Below are 21,221 nucleotides of genomic sequence, written 5' to 3' on the forward strand. Positions count from 1 at the left end.
GATAATTAACAATCAAGTGTGTTAAATGTCCACACCAACAGCCAGGTCTCTCTTAATTTAATTTTTTTCTTTGTTCTTGTAAATCAGAACGGCCATTGAATTTTAGTTGTGCTGTTCAGTGTTGTTGGTGCAGCGGGTGGCGTACTTGCCTTTGGTGCAGAAAGTTGTGTGTTCTTTTCCCATACCAGGTAGATTGATTGCTGATACTACTGTACAGCATAAGGGTGGAGGTGCTGCACTCCTGAGTGTGCCCTCCTTTGGGTGAGATTTCTAGTAACTATGAACCTGTTGCCAGTTTGTCCGCCATTCCCTATTGTATATCATCAGCACACCATTTAGATTTTAAATGTAACATGTAGGCAATTTATTCTTCAAGGCCAGCAGGCACTAAATTTATAGATAAACATTGAAATGCAAAATTGTTTTCTAGCAGCAATCTCTTCATTAGTTGTAGATCACTTTAATTTGGAGTTATTCAGATGAGTTTTATGTATGCAGAAATTGTGCATATTGACTGCTATTTGTGGATTATAATGACAGCAGCTTGAGTTGCCTTTTTACGGTTGTAGTGTTCTGAAATGGATAGCCTTGTCATTATTGTTCGTATTTTTTCACTGCTTATTGGAAAAATGTTTCAAATTACAAATTTAAAACTCGCTCTAATAAGTGATGCTGCATTAATAAAGAATATAATTTAATACAATCAGGAAGATGAGTCAAAGAACACATGCATTTATGAAGGGTCCTAAAATATGTACAGGGGGCCCTTGGACTGAAAATAGCCCAATGGTTCACTTAATCTGCCACTGGCCAGATGCAGTTTCAATGACTGTGACTTTCAGGGGCAGATAAATTTGCTGTTGCCCATGCTAAGTCTGTTTTCAGTGTATGACTATATTGTTTTGCTTAACAAATAGTTATTAATGCTGTAAAATTTGAAATAAAAGTTTTAAGTTAAATCTAAATATCTTTAACCATTTTAGAAGTAAAGAAGATAATAGTGTCCACACTGACAAATTTGGGCATTGTTTTATGGTAACTGAGGAGAAAGGCAAGTAATGAGACACTAAATGGCTGCTATGCGAGATGCTGAGGGGAGTGCGGATGGGTTGGGGGCCCTGATCCATAAACCTGCCTAGGACCCCATTTGACCATGATCTGGCTCTGGGCATGTGGTAAAAGCGAGCTGCAACCAAATGTACTGTAGCTATTGTGTGCGCGTGTGTGTGTCTGTGTATGTATGTGTGTATATATATATATATATATATATATATATATATATATATATATATATATGGGTTCCATACACTAGATCGAATTCGAAATAGTGCATGGAATGCTTACTGCATCGAAAGTGCACTTATGTGAAGTTCAGTACAACAAATGGGTGTTGTACTGAACTTCTGTGCAGTACTCACGGACCTTAGGGTTAGGGCATGGGTCATAGTAAGGGGATAGCCCATAGAGTTATCCCTTTACCATGACCTGTGCCCTAATCCTAAGGTCCGTGATGACTGCAGCACAGTGAAGGACATAGCAATGTCCTCCACTATGGTGCAATAGTCACGAACCTTAGGGTTAGGGCATGGGTTAGTGTAAGAGGATAGCTTTACTAACTATCCCCTTACCCTAACCCGTACCCTAACCCTAAGGTGCATGACTATCGGACCATAGTGGAGGACATAGCTTGTTTTATATGTCCTCCACTGTGCTGCGGTGTTTTCGGTGAAGTGCACTTACACAAAAGTTCACTTTTGTTAAAGTGAACTTTCTCAGAAGTGAGGCTTCCTATTACAAGTTCAAAGTAGTGAACTTTCGTTCTTGTAATAGGAATCCATATATGTGTATATATATATATATATATATATATATATATATATATATATATATATATATATAATTTTTTTTTTTTTGGGTAAAATTACTCAGCAGATAATGCGGCTCTCAGTGCTTAAGTGTTATAGCTGCCAGACAGATTTTCATGTGTGTGTGTGTATGTGTGGGGGGGGGGGGTTGTTACCACCATGAATTCTAGATGCTGGTAGCTGATCAACATGCTTGTAATTCTTTAGAGTGCTATTTCAAAATACATTGAAGCTTTTACATCTGCATGACTTGTGGTTAGGAACCTGAGAAATACCATAATCCCTTGTCTTTGGAACAAATGATTGATCTTAAATTCTCACTATTAATGCTGTCGTAAGATGCCAGATTATGTTGAGTTTTCACTATAAGTAATTTACAGAAGAATTTTTTCATTGTAAATAAATTTGTTGTTACATGCCACTGTGCTTCACAGTTAAATTCTAAAAAAAAATTATCTAGCCTGCTAGCACAGAAGGGAGAAGAAAGCACCTATCTGTGATGTTGATGACATCAGTTTGATTATTAAGTTAGGTACCGAGAAACAGCTATTTAAAGAGAGTTGAACAATTCTTATCCACTCTCCTCCTCTTGAAGGAAGTATGCATGCATTTTGTGTGTGGCTAATGGCCTCTAGGGGAGGATGGGGCTGTAGCTCAGGTGGACAATTGATGAGGGCACTAACAGATCATCTTTAGCAGACATAACACACGTGGAAACATGAGTGCATAAGCAGCATTAATATCATGCTCACAATGTATGGAGGCAGAAGTGCAGAATATGTCCAAGGAGAAAAAGCCAAAGCCTCTCTAGCACTCACATGAGGCTTCACCAGTGCCTCTATTTGTTCTACTCCTTGCTTTGGAGATTAAGGTTTAGCACCATGTTTCATGCAAGACTATAAAAAGATTTTCAGAAATGTACCAGTGACAGTGACCCTACAGTTTAAAACACAAACAATGAACAGATTTTCCATGGGTAGATGCACTCAACCTAGCCCCTTCAAACAGATGGTAAAATATTTTTGAGGTGATGCACTACAGACAGCAAACATGTAACTTAACAGTTGTTGTTGTTATCTCTTTGCAGTCAAAGGGTCCAAAAGCTACGATCAACATTAAAGATCTGAATGCAACATTTCAGCCTGAAAAAACTAGGCACCCCAATGGACTTCAAATAACTTACACTAAGGACGGCCACACAAGAAGTATCTTTGTATATCATGAATATGGGATGGTAAACATCACAAAAATACTGTTGTTTTAACAGAGACAAAAAGGATCATAACATATTCAGTATGATTTTGCATGAAAATGAATTTTCTAGGATATTAGTGCATTTTGCTGAATAAAATGCCAAAACAGTTTTCTCATTTTGATACGTTAGACAATAGCTTTTCTTCTTCTACCATCATAAGTGCTTACATAAGTGATTATTTGTGTATGCATGTGTAAAGGAATATTAACTAGTTTCAATGATGTTTTTATATAAGAGCAAACCAGTTATTTGCAATATAGTGTATAACACATGGAATGCAATAAGCATTGTAGAAACAAAAAGAGCTGATTAGTTAAGAGCATATTTGAATGTTTGTTCCAGGTCTTTGTTTAAGATGAGTAGTAATGAATTTTACAATTTAGTAAAGTTTCTTAATGATTTATAGACATGTAGCTTGTGCTGTGGTTAGCTTGTGCTTTAATAATCTGTTAAGGAAAATCACTCATTGGATAAAATATCTCTTGCACCCCTCTTACCCATGATACAATGTGCATATCTTCTCATCTCTAGTTTGTTTCTTCTCACTTCTAAATGTATTTGGTTGGACTCAAAAAGATTCCAGGCTACATTTTGAAATGTACTTTTACATTCTCTCTTTCTCTCAGGATTCTTGAATTTAGGTCAACAACCTCATTTTCCATTACTGTTTGTAGCTTTTTTTTTTTTTTTTTTTTTTTTTTTTTGCAGTGTATGAGTTTTTTTTGAGTATTTTGTCTTTTTTAGTTTAGTGCCTTTTTTTTGCTTTTAAAGCATTGCTGGATTATCTTTGTGCTGAAGCTACTTTCTCTCTTGGTAGATCTGTAGGGCTTCATCCTTCTTTATCCATCATATCTCATTCCTTCAGTAAGTCTGACTACAGCAAGCAGATCACTCATGCAGACAGTCATAAATGAGCGTATCGTTGAGATCCACAACACTTTTCTGAGTTGTAATTATTTTGCAGTAAATTTAACAAAGTAACTTTAAGAAGATGACAAAAGCAGCTTTGTACCTTTTTACTAGAATGCCAAGTTAGAGAAAAGCCTTAGCATCTTCATTTGGGTTTTGTGGTATCTTCAGACATGCAGAGGAGGTCTATATCCTTGCCTTTTCCAAATCTTGTACATTGAGGTCTTTTAGGAAGCTTTGTCAAAATGCTTGTTGTGTTAAAAAGTCTGTATTAAGGTTAAATGTGCTAAATTGGTTAGGATCAAGGATCTTCTTTCTTGTACTGGTTTTAAAACCACAGTGATTAAGGATTCCCCACTGATATGTTTTGTCCTTTAGAGATGCATTGTATTCTGCTTTCTCCTACATTGCCTGTGCATAACCTGGCTGAAGGTATTTCTGTTTTTTCCTCCTAGCTGGAAGGTCTCCTGCACTTTCTACCCTTGATCATAGTGAGCTTGCCAAGGCCATTATGTAACTTAAACACAGGTGGACAGTGTATTCCTTCCACTCTCATGGCCCTTTGAGAGTCATGAAAGTGGATCAGGTGCGAATGCTTACTTCTCTGCTGATCCTATTGACATAATGGGTTCTTCACTTCGTGAGACTGAGTGCCATACTGTGAGCTCACATTTACCAGTGCCAGCTCCTGTGATGTTAGTAGACCAATACCTATACTGTCATCACTGACTCCTCTTCATGGTTCCATGTTGCCTTCAGGTGGTCTGATGTTACCCCATCCAGTGTAGGAATGTCTGTCTGCATCATCTGTGGCTTCATCAAGGGCTACAACATCAGCTTCTTTGGTTCCTGCACTGGCATTCTGTTGTTGGTTATGTCTCTTACTGGACAAGAATTGGGTCTTGTGCTTTCCCACCCAACATTAGACCAACCTTTGCAGGGCCACTGCAGACTATACAGTCACAGTTGATGTTTAGGGGAGGTAGCATTGACTGCTCCATTTTTGAATATCCCAATACTGGGGGTTGGGGGGGAGTCCGTGATTGGACCTCCATCCTGCTCCAGTACTGACCTCTTAGAAGACTATCCCTTTTTTCTTTTTCGCGCCACCCAAATCATTAGTAATGATTTAACTTCCTAAAAGTTAAAATGCTAGTAATTAGAGGGCAAAATACCAGCTGCTCTGTTAACAGCATTTTAACCCTTAGGAAACTCGATCACAAAGCATAATACTGATGACTTTTGAAAATGACTGGAATAATTTCCCGTTCAAGGTACACACGGGTTTCTACAACAATGCTGTTTAGCAACAGACAAGACTCTCTCACCCAGACTGACTCAATAGATACCAAGGCAACCACCCAGAGTGTGATTTAAGCTACAATTCCTGGACACATTCACAATTATGATCTTATTATATATCAGGTGAATTTCCTGAATTTATTTTTTATTTTAATTTTTATTGAATGAAAAGGTCACTAGCTCCATAAAACACCTTAATGCAGGAATTTTAAAACACTTTTTAATAATTTTTTGTTGTATTTTTTGGCTTTTTGTACATGCTCATTTTAAATATTTTCTGAAGATGATGGATCTGATGAACTTGCCTGAAAGCATTTTCAGATTGTACATTGATGTTTGGTAACACTTTGTTGTGAACTAAAATTTAAAAAAAAAATTGTTGCATTTCTTTCGTTTGGTCACTTATTGTGGGGGTAAGAACATGAAGGATAGATCTGCTTGCATTTAGTTGGCTGAAAGAACACACCATGGCTTCTACACTAATTACATGAAAGCCACGCATACAGTCCAATTAAAAGTCAGGTTCAGGCTAAACCACTTCTAGTCTCAAGTCATGGTCCTAGTAATCCTAATTGCATGTAAAACAGCATCCCACTGGATTGTTACTAAAAGAAAAATCACTCATCCACCATCATTAATAAAAGATCTGGATTTCAGCTTATAAATGGGCTTGAGAGAAGGCAAGCAGCCGTTACCACATGATTACTTTCTATGCTTTCAGAGGTTCCAGTTGGGCTAGATCAGCAGGAAATATCATTTTAAAAAAAATATTTTAAGGTTTTATAGTAGGAGCAACATGATTAATGAAAAAAGAATTTACCTTCGTATTTAAATATACTAACGATACATGTAACCCTGTATGAACTTGAGGAAGGGACCATTCTGGGCACATTGTAGGTGTGGGACAAGTACTCTTGGTTACTGTCAAATACTGAATCAGTACTAATTTCATGAGCATCAGTTATGGCCTGAATTAACAATGGGGTCCATTCCATCAAGGTATGTAAAAAAACTAAACATTTGGAGAAATTAAACCATAAGAAACAATACTACTGTCATGTTAGACCTTTTCCTCAAGGTAGCACCTGCTTCATGGAACTCTTTCTGACCACATTAACGAAGTGCAACTTGAAATCACATCTGCTGGCTGAAAACAAATGCAAGTACTTCAAAGATGGTAGCTTATGTCTGTAGCATTGATGTAATTTCACACTCCATGACGTGCATCTCTGTACTTTAGAATACATTGTGTATCTCAGTGATTATAACATTGTATTAATATTGTGTTTATTTCAGATCTTTTCTTGGAAATGTGTTATGTGATACTTTCTGCTTTTGATTTCTTCTGCACTACAGTGTTTAGGTATTTTGTGTTATATTTTGTGTCTGATTGCTGTATGAACAACTTCATGTACAGCGTCTTCAGTGCAACTGTTGTGTATATGTTGTCTGCTGGTCGGCCCAGGAGATGACTCAGAAAAGAATCTTGAACCACTTAAATAAGTAAGTAGCCATAAACTCACACAACTGAGACCTCTGACCATGCAGCCTACACCTACTACTATAACTGACAAAGTATTGTAATCTATTCAGTCTGAACCTGTGAATTGGGTTAGAGCAGAGTACTGAATGTTAACACTGTAGTAAATATGTCCATTTTCATGCATGCATTAAGGACTTGGGAAACCCGTTACAAGTCAATATAAATGAATGAAGCTGAAGATTTAAAGGCAGTAGTTGATTATTCAGCAAGGAAATCAGCCCTAGAGTGTTTCCAAGCTCACCAAGCAATCCTGAGGTGAGTCCTGTCAGCTCTCCACCTGAGTTGATCGCCTATTCAGTATCCAGTGTGTGCTAAATATTTCAGTGGGACACAAAACCTAACAAAATGTGCTGCATGGGCACTCTAAAGTCTTGTCATATCAACACCACATTAACACCCTTCTGAAGGAAACAAGTTGCTGATCCGTCAGTCTTAACATTTTGGGGCGTAATATTTGATGAATGTTTTTTCTTAGTACAGTAAAATCCCTGTTTTCCGGGACTCAAGCATCCGTCACTCTTAAGCAACTGTCGTTTGATTGACTTGTATGCCGGCATACGAGCCAATCATAAATCGCAAAGAGGAGCCACTTCTACTCAATGTGCAACAGCCCGCAGTTCTGCATTCAGTAGAAGTGGCCTCACTTTGTGATTTTTGATTGGCTTGTTTTGTATTCTGGTATACGAACCAATCAAAAATAGCAAAGTGGAGCCTCTTCTGTTCAGCTGCAGAACAGCCCATGAACAGAAGAGGCTCCGCTTTGTGATTTTTGATTGGCTTGTGCCAATCAAAAATCGCAAAGCATATCTCAAGCAACCAGAACATACACTTAACTGCCATCTACCAGTCCACACGGGTGCCAGTTAAGTGACGAGACTTTACTGTATAGTCTACCTTAAAGACTTTACATAATATACATTTTCTCATTTACATCATTTTTTTCTATTTTGTATTGTAACATTAACAGTAAAGGTATTTTTAAGCTAAAACACTACTGAAGCTGTAAGACACCAAATTGATTAGACAGCAGTACATTGATTTTATAATATACAAAAGTGCCATTTCTTATGTATTTATTATACTTTGTTGATCATGTTGGTGGACTGGTCTAAGGACCCTTTTCATCCACAATCCAGGTGCAAATATAGAGTTGCAGAGATGAGAGTAAATTAGATATTGAAAGTATCAGGTTTAGAAAGCAGTTGTTTTACAATAAGAAAATCCAATGATTTTTCCATGTTATATGATAAGTCGATCCATTTTCTTCTGTGTTGCACAGAACAATAAAGATTCGTAACACTGTACAGAGCAGCATTGTTAGTATTATGCAATGAACAGTAGCACAATTATTTACAGATTTACAGAAAGTGAATTTCCCCTTTGGGGTGACATCTGTTGAAGGTACTGAATCTTTAGGCATTCAAGAGGGGCTGACAGATCCATGAAATTGCATGGATATTAGTCCTTGTCAAGAAAAGATGTAGAGTTGTATGTTGGTTTACTTTAAACTACTATATTGTTTTTGAAAAGGGCATGTTAAATAATCTGTTTGACCTCTGTGGAAACTTTGTGTTCCAGTTTGTAGGGATACTATTGTTTAATCATTTTTCTTTCCCTGTGCGAGTCCAAAAGTGGGTCTGATTAGTGTTAATGCACCATTTTCATGACTTTTGTGGGGGTTTGGAGATGTTGTGATCATTAATTTGCTTTTTAAGGATGTGCAGAATTCATTATTTAGGATATTAGATTCAAATGAGGAAGTAAGGGTGTAATTGGTTGCAGATCTGCCTTCTATAATGTAGTGCAGTGATGTTTTAGATGAGGGGAGAGATTAATAAATCTACAGGTGAAATTTATAGCTGTTTGAATTTTGCTGGCAGTGTGGGTTGAGTGGGGCGGATGATGGGGAATATATGTTCTACCTCTCAACTGTCCAGATTTTTGTCTGATATTTTTGGTCTGTTCCTCATAAAATTTGTGGTTTTCTGGCAAGTCACTGAGGATTGAAGTCACTAAATAATGACATACATTTGAGTTACAGACTTCATATCCTTCAGAAAATGCATACTAATGCAAATCCTGTTGTTCTAGCAACTCATGTTTATAAAAGCAATATTTAAAATCTGTCCCTCTGCCCCCCTCCCCACCATTATTTTAGGCTTTGTTCAGATTTCTTGCCATACGAAGTTGAGAGGTATGATTTTTTTTTTTGTTTATTTTTTAAGCAAGGGCCTGTCTGACTTCCTTAATAAGGTGATTTCAAATACAGTAAGCAGCTTTGAGCTGTGTAGAAGAAAACATTTGCTAGGGCAGTGTGGGGTTTTAATTACAGTGACTTGTATAAAATAAGGTCAAGGTACTTCTAGTTCTCTTGTACTTTGTCTATGGGGTGAACATTTTAACAATTATGCCAAACCTACCCCTACCGTGGAACTGTGCTCACCACTTTAGAGTTATTATTTGTAGTCAGTGATAAAGAGAGTTTGTATTGTGCATCAAAAACATGGTAGATGTCTTGGAGGCATTTAGAGTCAATGTTTTGCTTGTTAGCAAATCGCAGAGGGAAGAGAAGTCTGTTTGAAGGGAAGTTTGGACTCATGCTGTGGATGTGCCATTTCTCTGAAGGATGCTGTCACCAGCGCACACCGTTATGTTAGCAAGGTTCCTGGTGTTGGTTATATTGTTAATAAATAGTACAAATAATACACTGAAATTGCCGTACCTCAGAGAAAAGGGATTATTCTGAGAAATGGCATCTCAGTATATGTAAGTCCTTTCTTCTAGCCATTTCATCTCCATATTGTAGACCTTGCTCTAGCAGGTCCCGACGTTTCATATGGTGACCATGAATGGGAGAGAAACAGAACCTGTCATACTGACAGCAGGCTCTAACAGGAAAAAATATGATCTGGCTTCATTGTTAGTCTGTTGGAAACCTAAGTGGGAAGTATGTAATCATAAAGGGCAGACAATGTATGAGGTATTCTAGTCTCACTAGCACTCATTTGGAGAGAGTTGTCACAACTGGCTTGTCAGTGTCAGCAGTATCAGGGCAGAATCTGATTCAAAACCAAAGTCACCTAGAGTAGCTTGAGCCAAAGTAGTTAATGCAATTGTAAAAATGTTCAAAGGAGAAGTTTTGCCAGATCTGCATATCATTTTAATAATGACAATGGGGACCCATGGACTTTTTAACCTTATAAAGTGGCAGATGGTCATGAGTAGTGTGGTTGAGCCACTTGTTTCAGTTACGTGGATTACATGACTTTACCACTGTGAATCCTGCCCTATCTTATCATCATCTATATATGACTTCAGTTTATCCTTCTGGTGACAGACTATCTCACAAGCAAGGGAGCCCGCAGGATTTTTTGCAGGGGGGTGCAAACCCAAGCCCCACCCATGCAGTCCCACTCCCTCTGCTGTCCCCACCCACTCAGCCCCACCCCCAACCAACGCAGCCATTCCAGTGTCCCATTACTTGGCTATTTCTCCCCATTTGTCATAGACACTGTTCAAATCTCTCAGTGTGCATACTGTTTTATGCTTTACTTCTACAATGATTACAGATATTTGGATTTCATTTACAACTTTTATTTCAAATTTTATAGCACAAACACTGATAGACATTTACTAAACCTAAACAAAGCAATAGTCTTACAATGAAAACAGTCTTAGCATTAAAACTTCTCTACCTTTGAAACCCACATTCACTGAAACAACATTGAAACCCGCATTCAAAGAAAATGCATCTGGCCAATGGCAGGGTAAGTTTACCTTTGGGCTGTTTTCAAATCATAGGCTCCTTGCACACATTTTTAGAACCATGGAAAAGTTATTTGATTCACCTTCCTGACTGTATTAATTATATAAATGGCAGTGGAATTTTTAACCAGATTGTTTAATGAAATTTTGGAAAGTCAGAGGATGCCTGAGGAGTGGAGAAAGTGTTTTGGTGCCTATCTTTAAAAATAAGGGTGATGTGCAGAGCTGCAGTAACTACAGAGGGATAAAATTGATCAGTCACAGCTTGAAGTTATGGGAAAGAGTAGTGGAAGCTAGGTTAAGAAGGGAGGTGATGATTAGTGATCAGCAGTATGGTTTCATGCCAGGAAAGAGCACTACAGATGCAATATTTGCTCTGAGAGTATTGTTGGAGAAATACAGAGAAGGTCAGAAGGAGTTGCATTGTGTCTTTGAGGACTTAGAGAAAGCATATGACAGGGTGCCTAGAGAGGAGTTGTGGTATTTTATGAGGAAGTCGGGAGCGGCAGAGAAGTATGTAAGAGTGGTACAGGATATGTACAAGGGTAGTGTGACAGCGGTGAGGTCTGCGGTGGGAGTGACAGATATGTTTAAGGTGGAGGTGGGATTACATCAAGGATCAGCTCTGAGCCCTTTCTTATTTGCAGTGGTGATGGACAGGTTGACAGATGAGATTAGACAGGAGACCCCGTGGACTATGATGTTTGCAGATGACATTGTGATATGTAGTGAGAGTAGGGAACAGGTTGAGGAGACCCTGGAGAGGTGGAGATATGCTTTAGAGAGGATAGGAATGAAGGTCAGCAGGGCTAAAACAGAATATATGTGTGTAAATGAGAGGGAGGGTAGAGGAATGGTGAGGATGCAGGGAGTAGAGTTGGTAAAGGTGGATGAGTTTAAGTACTTGGGATCAACAGTTCAGAGTAATGGTGAGTGTGGAAGAGAGGTGAAGAAGAGAGTACAGGCAGGGTGGAATGGGTGGAGAAGAGTGTCAGGAGTGATTTGTGACAGACTGGTACCAATAAGAGTGAAAGAGAAGGTTTACAAGAGGGTAGTGAGACCAGCTATGTTATATGGATTGGAGACGGTAGCATTGTCGAAAAGGCAGGGGTCAAAGCTGGATGTGGCAGAGTTAAAGATGTTAAGATTTGCACTGGGTGTGACTAGGATGGACAGGATTAGGAATCAGTATATTAGAGGGTCAGCTCAGGTTGGACAGTTTGTAGACAAAGCAAGAGAGGCGAGATTGCGTTGGTTTGGACATGTGCTGAGGAGGGATGCTGGGTATATTGGGAAAAGGATGCTAAGGATGGAGCTGCCAGGTAAGAGGAAAAGAGGAAGGCCTAAGATGAGGTTTATGGATGTGGTGAGAGAGGACATGCAGGCAGTTGGTGTGAAAGAGCATGATGCAGAGGACAGGAAGCAATGGAAACAAATGATCCGCTGTGGCGACCCCTAACGGGAATATCCAGAAGAAGATGATGAATAATTGAATTATATCCCTTGTATAATACAGCACCACTTGTTAGAGCGTGTTTTAAATTTATAGTGCTGAACATTTTTCCTTTAAACAATGAAACAAGTCATATGAACCAATAATGACAATGCCCAATTCAGAACATTTCAACCATAAAGGGCCACTCTACTCAGACTTCTGTCATACAATCCACCAATATCAATCAATATGCAGAATCTTTGCAGAAGTAAAAGTCATCTGAATAATTCCACATTAAAGAGATCTGAAACCAGTGAAGAGGTTGTTGCTAGAAAACAACTTTATACTTCAGTGTTTAATCTACAAATTCAATGCCTGCTGCCCTTGAAGAATAAATTGCCTATGTTATATTAAATAAAAGGTAAGCTGGTATATTGCAATAGGGAATGGGTGACAAGCTGAAAAACAAGTTCATAGTTATTAGGCATCTCATCCAAAGGAGGACATACACCCCCTTAAAATACAAATCTACATGTTGTGGGAGTAGAACCTACAGCTCTCTGTATCAAGATGCAAGTATGCTACCTGCTGTGCTGCTTTAAAAATTCTATATCACAATAGTGATACCATTTGCTAAACAAAGCAGTTGCACATTTTAAGTAGGCTTAGCATGAGCAGCAGTAAATTTCTTTTCCCTTGAAGCTCACAATTCCTTGAAAATGCACTTGAAAATAAAATCCACCTGCTAACTCTAACTAGGGCATTTCACTCTCTCTCTCACACACACCGCAACCTCTTAGTGCAAGAAATCTGGACAAAGCCTAAAATAAATAAGAACAGATTATAAATATTGTTGTCATGAACTTAGAACATTGCTAGACTCTGCACCTGCTTCTGACAAAGTACCTTCCTGATGACACACAGGACAAATATATATTTGTGCAGTTATTCAAACCCAGACTGTTTTTAAAATAAAAAAGTCACTTAGTACCAATAGACAAATTACACTACCAAAGGAAAATAAGTAGTAGATCAATAACTACAAATAGGTCTAATTAAAGAGCTGAATAATATTACCTATGTACTTTCCTCACAGTGCGACTCAGCATCTTAACTACTACAATTTGCGCCAAACCTGAAGTGCTGAGAGCAAAACAGAGTAATGGAATCACTGGAGATAATTGAAAATAGTTTAGAACATTACTTTGCTAAAATATTATGAAAATAGCATGAGCTACAGAATTTCTTGGGAAGAAATTGAAATGCAAAGTAACATTTAGTCGACCATTTCATTTACAGCCCCATGTGTGCTTTATGTAATGAAATAAGTACCTTGCCTGCAATTTCATAACATACACTTTTAGATACCTACTGCACCACGATGTATACTAGGTGGCCTAGTATACATCAAATGTCGTTTTTTTCAAATAGGGAATAAAATGTATTGTTTGAAAAGTAATGTATTTCTATAGTCACCTGCAAATATATTTTATAGAACTTCATATAAACTTATGCATGTATTTCAGAACCTCTTACATTAACCTTTAGAAAAATTTGTTAAGTAAAGTTATATGTCTATGAACTTTAACTAAGAGCGACCATATGAATTTATTGGTGTGTGTGTGTGTGTGTGTGTGTGTGTGTGTGTGTGTGTGTGTGTGTGTGTGTGTGTGTGTGTGTGTGTGTGTGTGTGTGTGTTCAGGATGAGTAGTGAAACCATATTAAATCAAGTTCCTTATTCCTACTATCATACTAAATTCAGTTAGTAAATATTTAACATTTAGTCCAGTTAATAAAACAAAGTTATATTTTATTTCAATGAAAAATGTTTGTTTTTCAAGTGAATACAATTTGCCCCACTATTATAGCTGGTTGTAAACCTTCAGATAATATATTATGCTCTAGATCTCAAGACTAAATCCAAAGAAGTTTCCTTTATGATACCACCCTGATAGGATGCCTACCTTTGATGCTCCAAGAGCATTCAACTGGGGAAGCTGACCTCTAGTTAACACTACTTATCACTCCTAAAGTGGTACTTCATGAGACTTTGAGCTGGGATTACAAGCAGGCACCTCTTCCTCATTTCTTGGCTCCATAGTGCCTGACCTCACTAATCTATTGCTTGTGTCCAGTCCAGCAAGGCAGACAAACACCTTACCTCTGCACCAGTGGGCTGGCTGCTGTAAGCAATCCTACCAGACTTTAATAGTATGGTCGGAGTATGCAGCAGTTTATTTCTTAAGACTGAAGGTGTGGTTTCATAATCATAAATGTTGGACTACTTTATTCTGCTATATGAAACTGTGCAAGGATAATTCAAATCAGATAATTAAGAATAAAAAAGGCTGCATAGATGTCTGCCTATTACAGAACTAAATGCACATAGTTTCTCAAACTATTTTTTGGAAACACCACATTCTGGCCACACTTCAATGTTAATGCATCTAAAATGTAACTTCCCATCACTAATATATTATTAGATATATATAATTTGATGAGCCACACTGCTTACATGAGCTGAGCTATTAGATTTCACATGTGAAGATGGGCAGATGACAGGTGCAGACCTCATCAATGACTTTTAATCAGGAGCTCACCTTTCCCTTTGTAGAAATGAAATATTTATTTTTTGAGCATGTGCACAATTAAGGAATCAGTGTGAGAAAAATCCACATAAAAAATAGCAAGATGTGAGATAGAAATCAGTCGACATATATATGGGTGCATGGCAACAGACTGAAACATCTAAATATCTACAAAGATATCTAATGTACGAAATACCATCAGTTAAAGGCAGTCTAAGCACAAAACATTAATAAAACCTAATCACATCTTAAACCAGTATTTGGTTGCACTCCCACTTCCCCTGCTAATTATATATATACCATGTTCGAAGTGGTGCAACAGTGAGGAAAGGCCATACACCCTTCCCTGGTGTAACTTCAGTTTTATAGATATTTTTTCTTTAGATATTTTTAACTGTTGGTATTTTGAACTTTAGATATTTTGTCAACATTTAAGCTGTTAATATCTAAACTTTCACTCTACCTTTCACATCTTATAATACATTGCAACATTTCAAGTTAATAAAATAAGCAAGCCAATACAGTTCTTAGTTTATGCAACCCACCCACTCTGCATCATGTTGTACTCCTAGATCCCTTACTACATTTAGCTGCTACATCTGTTAGAAAATATATAATTAGAAACATAAAAGGCAGCAATTAATGAAATTTCTGTTTTGTCTACTTTGTAAAATGCATGTTATTTTAGGCAAACGTAATTTTATGAAAATCCAGAGGAAGAGGTTCTCTTAAGATGTTAAAGTACAGAAGAGCTCCCCAGTAACTATGGTAACTAATACTTTGCGAGAAGCATTATATGATATTGCAGTGCATAATGTATCCCCATATCACCCCCTCACATCTTATGCATCCTGTATTTCATTGCATCAAATTTGCAAAATAGCTGGGTAGTCTGCTGTCTTTTCCTACCAGTCACATAGTGGAGAATGCTATCTGCCATCTTTTTTTGTCAGCCTAGCTAGTCACAACAAAATCAATCACTAGTGACATGTTCTACGTGTTTGTAAGTAAGCAGAGGCAAGCCTGCATGAGGCTGTCTCCATTAAATGTATATAAAAAAAATTCTGCAGTGTAAGGTTCTTCCTTTGCTTCCCCTTTCAAATTTAAAGTATCTTTGTTATAATTCCAGTAGTCTGAAATTTCAGTGAAGTACTTAAAATGAACCTATAATGCTACAGGTAATGAGAATAGTCCTCATGAAATTTAATTGTGTAGCTACCAGTTCAACAATGAATTCTTAGAATATTAAAGTAAAATTGATAGAGATGTAACTGAAAAATCAGGAGAATGTAGTGTTTGCAAACTACAAAATCAAGTAACAGTAGCTGACACAGCAGAGTTTCATACATTATTTTCTCCTGCATTTTACCAAGTTGTGTTTAATCTGTTTGTTTTTTTTTAATTTATTTATGTATTTGTGTGTGTGCTTACATTTTTTTTGCAATATTTGTACCAGTTTGAGCTTAGGTCATTCCCGTAATTATTTTCAAGGAATCCAAAGCATTATTAAAAAAAAATAACATAGAGGATTATGTCTGTGTCTTTGTCAACCTGCTTATTGTGTTTGATTCATGAACGGGAAGAAATTCACAATAGCAAAGCTCAAGAGTTGAATCTTGACATGCGTGACAAAAAACCTAAGCTGAGTTATGATCAGACACCCAGTCATTTGTTGCACATGGCACTTTACCTTCTGCCTAGTACTGCAATAGTTAGAGCGCTAAGCATTTTTCTGCTTTGAAAGCTGTAACATCACCACAGAATAATAGTGCACAGTGCAAACAGCTTTAAGCTACAAACCCTTTAAACATTTCATTCGAGGTGCGAATTAAATATTTATCAGTTCTTAAACCTACTTGTGCTTTCTGCTGCATGCCCTAACATGAACTAGAGCTCAACATCAATGGAGGGGCACTAAAGATATTTTGTTAAACACCTTTATGTTGTCATAAAGGTGCTTAACAGGCAATTCTTTCACTTAGTTTGGGCTGGTAATTGCAGCACTGGATGTGCTACTCATTTCTTAATACTGCCTTACACATATCTTTTTGATTAATCTGTAGCTGCTAAGCATGTAAAAGGACATAAATATATCATTGAATTTCCAGGTATCATGAAATATGAGATTATTATAGCAGAAGTTAATAACAGTACATTAATTATGTCATGACAGCACTATCTGGCATTCAAAGTGGAAAAGTTTTCTCAGCTGAAATCTAATGGCTGGGTTATTTGTCAGAAGGGACCATTCAGTGAAAAAAAGCAAATATCTTCTAATGGAGCAGCGTTAATTTCAGTATTGTGATTGTCATAGCCATTCACTGCCTTCATGTGTATTAATCAGGAGAGCAGGTTTCTTGCATAACAGAAGAAAATAATTGTTGTCACTAATGCTGCCTTTAAATGAATCATGTAGCTGCTGTTCTAGAATTGATGGCAGCATCTTTAAATATTAGTAACTTCACTAACCTAAAATGCAGGAAACCTGCATGTGATAAGAGCATGTATGCAATAACAGTAGCTTACTTTGTTTCTTATACAAAGAGACTGTTTATATTTTTTGTGAGTGTGTTTTTCATATTTTTTTTGAAGAGGTATAAAAATTTCAATAAGGGTGATAAAAACCTTCCTTTTAAATTTTTATCCTCACAAGTGAAGAGTGGCAAGGCCTATCAGATTTAACACACCCTGGTGAGCTGCACATCTCACTCCAGGCTAACAGATGCTGTGTCTCTTGTTGGTTAACAACCACATCAGTTACCACTGGTTAAATGCTAATGTTTCCTAATATTCAGAAACCTTAGAAGATAGAGGATTTTGATAAGCAGATATTTTTTCCATTACTTTACAAGGGTGTTCAGTAATATATATATATATATATATATATATATATATATATATATATATATATATATATATATGCATATCCAGGATGGAGGACTGTCGAAGATTGCTTACTCCGTTATGAACAAATGGCCATGACATTACCCCTAATTCATACATAAATTTGGCTTCAGGCAGGAATGGTACTTTCAGGAGCAAATTAATTGAGGTATGAGTCTATCTTACTTATAATTGGAGTCACAGTTTATTAGGCTGTGTTTGCAGCTGACATTAATTCCATTAACGCCTTTTGAATCTGGATTGGTTTTGTTTTGACACCATGTATTTTTTATTGACACAATGGAAGCTGTTGCTTCTTGATTTCTAATCTGCACAGCACTTGTAGTCCCCTGTAATCTGGCCCTTTGATGCCTCAAGGAACCTTGTAAATATACGTAATAAACTTGTTTTGGAAAAATCTAGATTTTGTGATGACTTTTCTCAGATGCACCTGCCACATTTCACTAGAGACAGCATGTGCCAGTTAAAACACACAGCCTTGATGTGCTGTGAAAAAAGCAGGATCCACTCAAGATGATCTTCATAGAGGTGTTCATATATATAAACACATATCAATCTGACCACAAAGTATAGAAGTAGCCAATGTAATGGACTTAAGTACTTCCCTTTCTACTGTGTAATAAATTCTCAGTACAGGCGGCTGTGTTATTTAAAATTCAGAAACTAACTCTTGACAATGAAATTAAACAGCCTGCTTAAACGAAGTGGAGCACAGGACAGCTCTGCATAAGAGACGTCTGCATTTAGAAATGTAATGAAAGCTTACACCCCTTAAATAAAACGGAGCACAGCTCTGCATAATGAAATAAAGCGGAGCACAGCTCAGTCTGCAGTTCCATATGGAAATTAAATGAAATGAGCTTACTGACCCATGGGAGTTGACTTAGTGTGGCTACCAGGAAGGTCAGGAACTGATGCGATCATTTTTTTTCAGCGAACTTTTGCGATTTAAATTACGTAGCGTGCGGCACATGCATGAGTCAGGTCTTGCAGCTGTAAAAGTGGGAGGGTGCTTCCCTCCTCCTCGCCCTATGATTCCAGCGCCTAAAACGGGATGCAAATGGCGTTCTTAAACAGGAATGCCCTTTCTTTAAAAAAAAAAAAATTTAAATTAAAATAAAATTAATTTCTCGGCCAGCCGATTCCAGGGGGGTGCAAGTGCACCCCCTTGCACCTGCCTGTGGGCGCCCTTGCTCACAAGTTCTCCTGGGTTAGATCTAGACTGAGGCACTGATGGTGACTTTGCTATTGTAGCAGTAATTAAGTATGAGTTTTGCTTAAAAAACTTTTGTGGAACAGATCACACTTCTGGAATCCTGTGCTTAACATAAACATGTTATTTCCAGGAAATATATTTTATTGCATCCAATTCTGAATGGCTTGCCTGTGCTGGTAATGAACCATTCTGTATTGCCATTAGCGTATGTCCATAATGAAGGTACTCTACTGTGACAAAAGGCTAAGTTTTTCAATTAGCTACTATGAAAGGTTGTCCATTGTCAGTACTGTTGAACTTGTGGATTTTTTTTTTTTTTTATCCTTTGTTGACCAGGCTAATCCCAATAGGCTAGTGTTTTCTTTCCAGGAAAGACCTGAGGTGGTATGTATACTACTAGGAGAAATTTGGGCAGGCCTTTGGGGAACTTGTACTAACTCTTTTCTGGTACTTCTGTGAGCAGCAGGCTGGAGGGTAGACACATTACAGTACAGGAACAAATGGAGCATACTGAACAGATTTCTGATCAAGAAGTGGTTTCGATTATTAAGCTTGATGAAAGAAGATTATCGAGTGACCGACTGCTTAAATTGTTGGAAAAAAATAAAACCGATACTTGCAAAGCTACTTCTTGGAGTCAAATGGTTGATTGGTGTAGTGCTGAAAGGGCAGATGCCTTTGTTCCTGTGTTGGAGGATAAAGATCAGAGTTTGAGCTTTGGCTCAGCGTACACCACACTGACTCTGTCTGCAGATAAATAACTGCCTGATCCTGTGAATGGAGTTTCTCCTAGAACATGTTAATAGGTGATTAAATCGATTTCTTCTAGGAATTCTGTTTTTACAATATGCAAGAAAACTACCTGGGTGCAAATATATTCTAAACGTATTGCAGCTGTTAACAGATATGCAATTTTGGACACTACTGTATCTCGGATTCCTATTATATAGTCGAAGACGCAATCCTTCGAATGCATCTTGATCGAACTTGAAAGCACGAAACAGCAAAATAGAAAAATGGCATATAAGCGATTTATTTCCCTTTTTTTTTGCCATTTTCCTCACTGTAGTAACATCTCAGAATTGGTATATTTAAGTAGGGGGTGTGGGGCACAGCCCCCCACTTTATGTAATGTTTTTATTTTTATTTTATTTATTTTTTTTTGTGGAACAGCGATTTTTCCCCTGGGAAAAAAAATCGCTGTTCCAAGTGTTCGGGATTGTAAGCTTTCGCTTTCGGTTGATAAATCAGCATTTGCTTTTTTAAGCGTCCACTGATTTAATATAGACCCTGTATCTCTCCTTGGATTTTCTGCTAAAGTAATATAGACCTTAATTCATGTTGATAAAGACTTATTTTGTGATATTACCTGTGAAATATTGTAGTTTGATGAGGACTTTTTAGCTAAATGTGACTTGAAACTTTGGAATCGCAGGGTACAGTATGCCATTGTAGGTTTAAATATACATCCAGAAAGATGTACCATTTTTCAGTTTACAACAGTTGATGTAGAGATGGTCCTGACTCTGTCTCGTTTTTCATTATTCCAGTAAGTTTTAGTACAATAGTAGACAGATGTGGACAGGTGCCTGGGAAATCTGGATAATCCTGAAAATGTCTGCTGCACAGATTTTGCACATTCCTAATGTCATTACTGTTTCTGCTTATAGGGCCTTTGTGTCTTTTAAGGGACAGAGTAAAACTAGCGTTCATTGTGGGCTATGAACATCTAATAAAAATGTGTTCCAAGAGGAAATGTGTTCAGTGTGGAGAATTTAGTCATAGTATACATGATTGTGAAACATTTTGTAGGAAATGTAAGAGTACGGAGCACTTTTGGGGTTTGACTGCCCTCATAATTGTTAGAGGAGAAATGTAATTTACCCAGCAGTCATACAGTCCCACTGAATGGACACTGTAAGTACCTGAGATGTACAAATAGATGTGCATTGTTGTAAGCAAGGACATTGTTATATACATGAGTGATTTATTCATAGTATAGATGTTGCAGATGATTAGGGTGAAGTAAGTGGTCAGTTGGATACTGCTTCTTTAGAAATAAAGGTCACCGATATCAAGGATGATCATTCTAATACTGTTGGCAAAAGGGTAAAGAAAAGAAAATTGAGGAGACATACCACACAACCTGCAAAATAGGGGAAGGGATAACCTGTCTGTTTCATAATGTTAACATTTTCATTCATGGAAAGTGTCATTTAGTTCTGGAAAGTTGCAAGACTGGCAATGCTGATATTTGTTGTCAGATGTCCATTTACTGATCACTAAACAACAACTGCAGACACAAGTCTTATGTAGATATAATGTTGTATGGTCATTTGGACAAGATTTATGCAGTGGTATTGCTATTCTTTTTAAAAAGTTTCAAATAATTAGATTCCGTTACTCCTCATATATGCGACTTCAAAAGCCATTGTATGG

General features: G+C 37.4%; 1 protein-coding gene across 2 annotated transcripts in view; it reads left to right on the forward strand.

The window, feature by feature from the left end:
• The window catches only part of ADAP2 (ArfGAP with dual PH domains 2), a 977,426-nt gene that overhangs the window by 744,602 nt on the left and 211,603 nt on the right, over positions 1 to 21,221 (forward strand). Inside the window, exon 6 of one of the 2 annotated variants that reach the window (XM_044068044.1) lies at positions 2,953 to 3,099. The exons of the other annotated variant lie outside the window; for it this stretch is intronic. Within the exon in view, the coding sequence (XP_043923979.1) occupies positions 2,953 to 3,099 (147 nt within the window). The remainder of the gene's footprint in view (positions 1 to 2,952; positions 3,100 to 21,221) is intronic. 2 annotated transcript variants of the gene reach the window in all.

Source organism: Protopterus annectens, chromosome 4.part0, assembly GCF_019279795.1.
Source record: "Protopterus annectens isolate FY-2018-M chromosome 4.part0, PAN1.0, whole genome shotgun sequence".
Taxonomy (NCBI): Eukaryota; Metazoa; Chordata; order Ceratodontiformes; family Protopteridae; genus Protopterus; species Protopterus annectens.